The sequence below is a fragment of the Sinocyclocheilus grahami genome, unplaced genomic scaffold (assembly GCF_001515645.1).
Source record: "Sinocyclocheilus grahami isolate Dianchi unplaced genomic scaffold, SAMN03320097.WGS_v1.1 scaffold243.1, whole genome shotgun sequence".
Taxonomy (NCBI): Eukaryota; Metazoa; Chordata; class Actinopteri; order Cypriniformes; family Cyprinidae; genus Sinocyclocheilus; species Sinocyclocheilus grahami.
The window spans coordinates 79,817-88,057 of record NW_015505422.1 but is presented as its reverse complement, the minus strand read 5'-3'; the positions used below and the strand labels follow the sequence as shown (position 1 = coordinate 88,057).

General features: G+C 37.0%; 1 protein-coding gene across 2 annotated transcripts in view; it reads left to right on the top strand.

Annotated features, from left to right (window-relative positions):
- The window catches only part of LOC107598026 (histone-lysine N-methyltransferase PRDM9-like), a 5,180-nt gene extending 2,033 nt beyond the window's left edge, over positions 1–3,147 (top strand). The window contains exons 6-7 of one of the 2 annotated variants that reach the window (XM_016289270.1): positions 454–2,232; positions 2,780–3,147. In XM_016289270.1, coding sequence (XP_016144756.1) covers positions 454–2,232; positions 2,780–2,898 — 1,898 coding nt within the window. In that variant the 3' untranslated portion in view covers positions 2,899–3,147. Of the gene's footprint in view, positions 1–453; positions 2,601–2,779 lie in introns of those variants that run through there. The other variant, XM_016289269.1, reaches the window with a different exon arrangement.
- The last annotated feature ends 5,094 nt before the right edge of the window (positions 3,148–8,241 follow it).

Sequence of the window (8,241 nt, the reverse complement as noted above, 5' to 3'; positions counted from 1 at the left end):
TCAATAACTTTTTGAATTTTTTTGGATGGTTTTTATATATATATAAATTTTTTTTTTTTTTTTTTTTTTTTACTAAAGCCATAATTGTTTTCAGTCTCTATGACCTGCTCAGTCATTGCCTGGATGTGCAAACATATTACTGAAGACATACAAACCATTGTTGTTTTATTAAACCATTAAAATGTTCAAATTATAGAGATTGTTTTAAAACATACAGTTAAGACCAATTAGATCAACAGGATTACTAATCTTTAGGAAGCATTGTTTGATTGTGTACAAAACATATTTGAAGTTAACCTGCCATAAACATTTCAGTTATATTGCTAAAAGTTAAAAGGACTTAGCTATAAGGACTAGGGATAGCTAAATACAGAGAATGCTATGCATTTTCTGTTGATACCTGTCATGGCCTAGTGGCTTTCCAGTAATTTGATTTCGTTCTTTTTTTTTCAGGTCCAACTGAAGAACCGGCAACTCAGGACTGTCTGTGTCCTTATTGCCATTACTCCTTCCCAACAATTTTTTATCTGCGTGTTCATGTGAAGCGCTCACACCCCGATGAGTATGCACACTTTATGCAGACACAGCCGCTAGAGTCTGTAGACATAGACCAGTGCCTTCTGGCCTCTGATGCAGCTCCTCCAACCCATATGCAGCCAATAATAGAAAGCCATCGGGGTCAAATTTCAACCCCAAGTGGACAACCCATCCATCAGTCAGAAAAGTCAGACTGCACTGATTTGTCTGATACATGCAGTAATGGTTTGAGTGACCAGGCAAACTGTGTTGCTGAGGTCTCGAGTGAAATGAATAAATGTGGTGAGTGTGGCCGTAACTTTTTGAGATCTTGTCATCTGAAGAGACATCAGCGCACTATTCACTCCAAAGAGAAGCCTTACTGCTGCAGCCATTGTAGGAAGTGCTTTAGTCAAGCAACAGGGCTGAAAAGACACCAACAAACCCACCAAGGGGAGGAAAAGCAAGAGAAAGTTGCTGACAGACCTTCTGATGTATACCCTTGCACAAAGTGCTCCTTTTCTTTTGTGGCCAAATCCAATTTATATCAACATCTGAAACGCCATCACCATGGAGAGTACCTCAGATTAGTTGAGAGCGGCTCGCTCACAGCAGGGACTGAGGGTGAAACAGAGACAAATTCTGACAAGCATGACCCAACCTATGAACCTCTTACTCGAGCGAAGAGGCCCATGAAGAACACTTTGAGAGGCAGAAGTCACCCTAAAAAAGTGTCTGTTGGCCGACCAAGGGGACGACCACCTAAAAACAAGCGTGCAGCTCAGGATGAAGTGCTTATCTGCACAGAGTGTGGACAAAGGTTCTCTGATTTAGAGACACTAAAAACTCACCAATGTGCAGGACAGGATAATAATAAGATAGAGGAACCACAGGAAGCAGCAGATTCTCAGCATGTCTGCGGTGAATGCCTGAGAGGTTTCAGTAATTTTGATCTTCTCAAAGCCCATGAGTGCATTCAGCAGGGAGACGGATCTTACTGTTGCTCTCACTGCAACCTTTACTTCAACCGTTTGTGTAACCTTCGTCGCCATGAGCGCACCATCCACTCCAAGGAAAAGCCCTACTGCTGCACCCTGTGCCTCAAGTCCTTCACCCAGTCTTCTGGCTTGAAGCGCCACCAGCAGAGCCACTCACGCCGCAAAGCCCACCGCCAGAGCTCAGCCCTTGTTGATGCCAGCATCTTTCCCTGCACATACTGCCCCTTCTCCTTCACCGATGAGCACTATCTTTACAAACACATCCGCCGTCACCATCCAGAAATGAGCATTAAATATCTGAGTTTCCAAGAAGGGGGAGTTTTGTCTGTTGAAAAGCCTCACAGCTGCAGCCAGTGCTGCAAGAGCTTTAGCACAATCAAGGGCTTCAAGAACCACAGCTGCTTCAAGCAGGGGGAGAAGGTGTATCTGTGCCCAGATTGCGGAAAGGCATTCAGTTGGTTTAATAGCCTCAAGCAACACCAACGCATCCACACAGGAGAAAAGCCTCACACATGTCAGCAGTGCGGAAAGAGTTTTGTCCACTCTGGGCAACTGAATGTGCACCTCCGCACACACACGGGTGAAAAACCTTTCCTGTGTTCACAGTGTGGCGAAAGCTTCAGGCAGTCGGGAGATTTGAGGAGGCATGAGCAGAAGCATTCAGGCGTGCGCCCATGCCAGTGCCCTGATTGTGGAAAAAGCTTTAGTCGGCCACAAAGTCTCAAAGCTCACCAACAGCTTCATAATGGCACCAAACTTTTCCCCTGCACTCAGTGTGGAAAAAGTTTTACTCGTAGATACCATCTCACCCGGCATCACCAGAAAATGCACTCCTGACTAAAGAAGTAAAGACCCTGATGAATTTATGGATGTCATTATGAAAAGCTTGATCCAGTTTTTAGATCATCTTTAAGTTCATTTGAGGCAAAATTATCTAGCCATTGAAAAGATCCTGTTCTTGCTGAGACTGGTAGACGGGTCTGAACTAGGCATTTTTGAGGATAACATATTGGGGCACAAAATTGCTGGGTGTAGTTGGTCCCCAAAGACACAGAGTGATCATAGTAAAATACATTTGTATATGTATGTGTTGCAAGATGTTTTCTTTTAGTCGAGAAACTTCAAAGATGGGGAAATGAGGGTTTTGAGAATGAGAACTTTTGGTTTTGCATAGATGCATAAATGTTCAGGTATTTTTTTTAAAGACATCATGTCCCTCCTTGCAACTGAAAATGCTTACGATCATCTATTGATGTGCTCACAAAGTCTCAAAGCTCACCAACAGCTTCATAATGGCACCAAACTTTTCCCCTGCACTCAGTGTGGAAAAAGTTTTACTCGTAGATACCATCTCACCCGGCATCACCAGAAAATGCACTCCTGACTAAAGAAGTAAAGACCCTGATGAATTTATGGATGTCATTATGAAAAGCTTGATCCAGTTTTTAGATCATCTTTAAGTTCATTTGAGGCCAAATTATCTAGCCATTGAAAAGATCCTGTTCTTGCTGAGACTGGTAGACGGGTCTGAACTAGGCATTTTTGAGGATTACATATTGGGGCACAAAATTGCTGGGTGTAGTTGGTCCCCAAAGACACAGAGTGATCATAGTAAAATACATTTGTATATGTATGTGTTGCAAGATGTTTTCTTTTAGTCGAGAAACTTCAAAGATGGGGAAATGAGGGTTTTGAGAATGAGAACTTTTGGTTTTGCATAGATGCATAAATGTTCAGGTATTTTTTTTAAAGACATCATGTCCCTCCTTGCAACTGAAAATGCTTACGATCATCTATTGATGTGCTTCCGTTAATCTTTTTAGTTGGCATACAACTGATCTTAGTTGCATTTAGTATAGTTGATCTCCCTTTAAATAGTGGGACGTTGCACAGATAACTACTTTCAACCATGATTTACTCTGATCGTGATGTTGCAAAACTTGCAACCTGAAACCTTTTTCATCAGTCTGGCTTGCCAATAATACTCTTTTCATTTAGCTTTTATTACAAATGGGCCTCTTAAAAGAAAAATATTTTGATGCTCATTTGTACGCTGTGACCGTGGTTGCTGTCATGTGTCTTTGCCATGCTTTTATTCTGTATAAAATGCTACGTGTTTATTGTCTATTTTAAATTCATCTTTATCACAATGTGCACAAGCCAGGTAGAAAAAACCCTCTCCACCACTGACCTTGATCACACTAAAGAGCTGGTTTATTATAATGATACATGTACATGTGATGTTTACAAGTTGAGATCCCTCTATAGATATTTCTATTATAAGTTATATAATTAACATTATACCAATTTTAGATATAGATATTTTAATTATGACCATATAGTATTGCAAGTGCAACACCTGGTACATTCGGTAATTCTACCATTCAATGGCTGACTGCTTTTGAACAACTTACTGTTCATTTAACATTCCAAAATGTGGGTCTGCTGACTTCCTTTTAAAGATACCATAAAGATCACATCTGTTTGTTCTCGTTTAGGTCATGATTGAGGAGTTTACTAACTCTGAAGGCCTCGCTGAAGTGCTTCATGTACTGAATTGTGAGTGTTAATTTAAGATTTATATATAATACCATCGTGTCATTGCTACGAAGTTTCTACATAAAAAACCTTGGATGTTAAGATATTAGTGACCATTTCAGAAGATGCTCATGCATTGTTGACATGCACATTGGTCCTATGCAAATTTCCCATCTTCTCCGAAACAATTTAACATTCAAATACATTTATAAAATAAAATAATTAATTGAAAGGTTGTTTTTTTTTCATTTTGCCCATTGGTATAATGTTTGACTAACAAAGAGTTCTCTAATGCAGAGTATGTATTAAAAATATGAATTTAATCTGTATTCTTTCTCAATTTGTACCACAGAGGCAGTCATATTAAACGCTGTGTTAAATGGTTTGGTTTTTGCTCCGTTTAATACTCTCAAGATTTTACTGTAAAACTGAGCAAAGAACACTTCATAAGATGCTTAGGTTAAAAAAGACGAAAAATCCTCTGGTCTCAGATCTATAAGGGCTACGTTTTTTAGATATTTAATTTACTTTATTTGAAATGAATGAATTATATTCTTAATAACTTTAGAAAGAAGTCACTTCAGAGTTTAAAGCTGCCATACTTCATTTTGTAGGTGATTGTGAGCTATGCATGGATCAGTTCAATCCCTCTAGTGTTGGGTAATGTGAATGTCCCCAGTTTTGATCATCATTGAACTGCAAAGCAGTCTCGGATACATTGAGTTTATATGGGCATTGTAGTTGCTCTCTTGACAGATTTAGTTTGAATAAATAAAAAGTTTAGGACTACCATTATATGTCCATATAAGTTATTTTAAGCATATAAAAAAGCATGTTGTGCCACTTGAAAACACGGCAACCTTTGTTACAAATCCACAGTTGACTGTTTATTTCATAAAAGCACATTAACAATCCACATGAGTGTGTTTTCCATACAAGTCTTGCACTGAAAAAAAAAAAGTTGTTTACATGCCTCATCAATTTAATTTAGTCCTGTGTAAAGACTAACGTTGACATACTAAATACTACAATCACAATCATTTATATTTCTTTGTTCCTTCATACATTTCACATGATTGTTAACAAATAATCTTCCTATAAGATGTGGAAGTCACTGCCATTGTATCTAGGACATATTCTTCCAACAGCTAGTCTAATAAAAGTGTGCTGTATTAGGTTTAATCATACAGAACAATTAACGAGGCATATTCATTCCAGGCAGTAGAATCATGATTCTGTCCACTTTTCTTAAATGCATCCAGATTTCATTAAACTATTGTGGCCCGAACAGGTCAATCTCTTAACTGCATTTACATGTAAACCACACTCATTTAAAAACAAAAAAGGAAACTATACACATGTGGAGGCCAGTCCCATAATCATACATTATTATTATTATTATTACCAGTTTCTGGTATAGCTCAACAAAAGAACAGTTCTACTGGAAAATAACAGTCTCGGATACATTGAGTTTATATGGGCATTGTAGTTGCTCTCTTGACAGATTTAGTTTGAATAAATAAAAAGTTTAGGACTACCATTATATGTCCATATAAGTTATTTTAAGCATATAAAAAAGCATGTTGTGCCACTTGAAAACACGGCAACCTTTGTTACAAATCCACAGTTGACTGTTTATTTCATAAAAGCACATTAACAATCCACATGAGTGTGTTTTCCATACAAGTCTTGCACTGAAAAAAAAAAAGTTGTTTACATGCCTCATCAATTTAATTTAGTCCTGTGTAAAGACTAACGTTGACATACTAAATACTACAATCACAATCATTTATATTTCTTTGTTCCTTCATACATTTCACATGATTGTTAACAAATAATCTTCCTATAAGATGTGGAAGTCACTGCCATTGTATCTAGGACATATTCTTCCAACAGCTAGTCTAATAAAAGTGTGCTGTATTAGGTTTAATCATACAGAACAATTAACGAGGCATATTCATTCCAGGCAGTAGAATCATGATTCTGTCCACTTTTCTTAAATGCATCCAGATTTCATTAAACTATTGTGGCCCGTACAGGTCAATCTCTTAACTGCATTTACATGTAAACCACACTCATTTAAAAACAAAAAAGGAAACTATACACATGTGGAGGCCAGTCCCATAATCATACATTATTATTATTATTATTATTACCAGTTTCTGGTATAGCTCAACAAAAGAACAGTTCTACTGGAAAATAAAAAAAAATAGCAAACACCTTTTTTGCCTCTGTAAAGAAGGTTTAAGGGAAGGTCTAAATGAACACTTGAGAGTGACTATGAACAGGAGTAATACTGAGAAAAAGGCAGCAGTTGGTTTTTAAGGTTTAAGTCACCAAAACCTTGCACAAGAGGTAAAGTGTGGACTGCTATAGGTAGAAGAGAGGCATATGAAGAGAGTTGTTTAAACCCCTTAAAATCCGGCTATATGGTAAGGCTAAGCTAAGTATTGACTTCAAAAATTGAGCTGATATACTTCATCCTTAACTGGTTCTTTAAAAGAGCATTTTTTGAGTCTTTCCCATTTTCCCCAGGTTCCCTCCATTCTACCGTGAATGATGTGCTTCCCATTTTAAATTAATATATACTTTGAAAGAATCTAGATGAATCATACTTACTGTTTTATCACATATACAACAGGTCTTCCTAAGGAACGTCCCAGGAAAGACATCAGGATAAAAATGAAATAAAACAGTAACGAGACTTTTAAGGTACAGCAGCAAGTGGCAGGTCATTACTGGAGTTTCAGAAATGGATGTCTTCAAATACAAGATGTTGTTTTTACCACTTCTGGTAGAATCAGTGCCCCTGTTTCATTAGTTTCAGGACTGCAGCCCGGAAAAAGTTTTCTACTGTAGTATTTTGTTAATGAAAGATCAGTCTTCTGTTCTGCCAAATGTATGTTGTTAAAGTAACTTTTGTTGTGTACATTAGAATATTACAGGAACAACTTAGGCAAAACTGTCAATGACAGCCGAATCATTATCTAGAGTTAAATATAAGGAAAATACAAAGGGTTTTAAAGAGCAAACACTGCAGGGTAAAACAATTATTCACAATACTAAGAATGAATATAAGAAAAAATGTCGAAAAGCATAAAAAGCCTGAAATCAAGGTATGGAACTCTTGGGCTTACTGGCAATAACAAAATGGACAAAAGTACAGATTCTCTGTTTCCACAGCTCCAATACATTTACACTGAAGTAGGTATAATTTTAACAATTGTTTACTTTTACGATGGATCCAGCGACTTCAAATCCTCGACCTGTGACTCAAGATCTATTACCTGTAAAAAGAGATATTGTATATGACTGCTTGAATTTAATGGTCTAATTGAAATATTTATAAACTGTACATTATTTTTTTTTATTGATGTATTGGCGGTAAGCAAAAGGATTTGATCATTACTAAACATTACGGGAATCGTCACTTTACCTTGTCTTGGAGTTGTTCTGTTTCCTCCTTATGTGGTTCTGCCAAATGTATGTTGTTAAAGTAACTTTTGTTGTGTACATTAGAATATTACAGGAACAACTTAGGCAAAACTGTCAATGACAGCCGAATCATTATCTAGAGTTAAATATAAGGAAAATACAAAGGGTTTTAAAGAGCAAACACTGCAGGGTAAAACAATTATTCACAATACTAAGAATGAATATAAGAAAAAATGTCGAAAAGCATAAAAAGCCTGAAATCAAGGTATGGAACTCTTGGGCTTACTGACAATAACAAAATGGACAAAAGTACAGATTCTCTGTTTCCACAGCTCCAATACATTTACACTGAAGTAGGTATAATTTTAACAATTGTTTACTTTTACGATGGATCCAGCGACTTCAAATCCTCGACCTGTGACTCAAGATCTATTACCTGTAAAAAGAGATATTGTATATGACTGCTTGAATTTAATGGTCTAATTGAAATATTTATAAACTGTAAAAAAAAATTTTTATTGATGTATTGGCGGTAAGCAAAAGGATTTGATCATTACTAAACATTACGGGAATCGTCACTTTACCTTGTCTTGGAGTTGTTCTGTTTCCTCCTTATGTGAAGCTTCGGTCTCGTCTAGAGTTTTCTGCTGAGCTGTTTTCTTCTTCAGTAACTCAATCTCCCTGTTTGATAAACAGAAGGCAAAAGACACTAATAGATTTCTGAAATGATATTGAATGCTTCATAAAATATGAA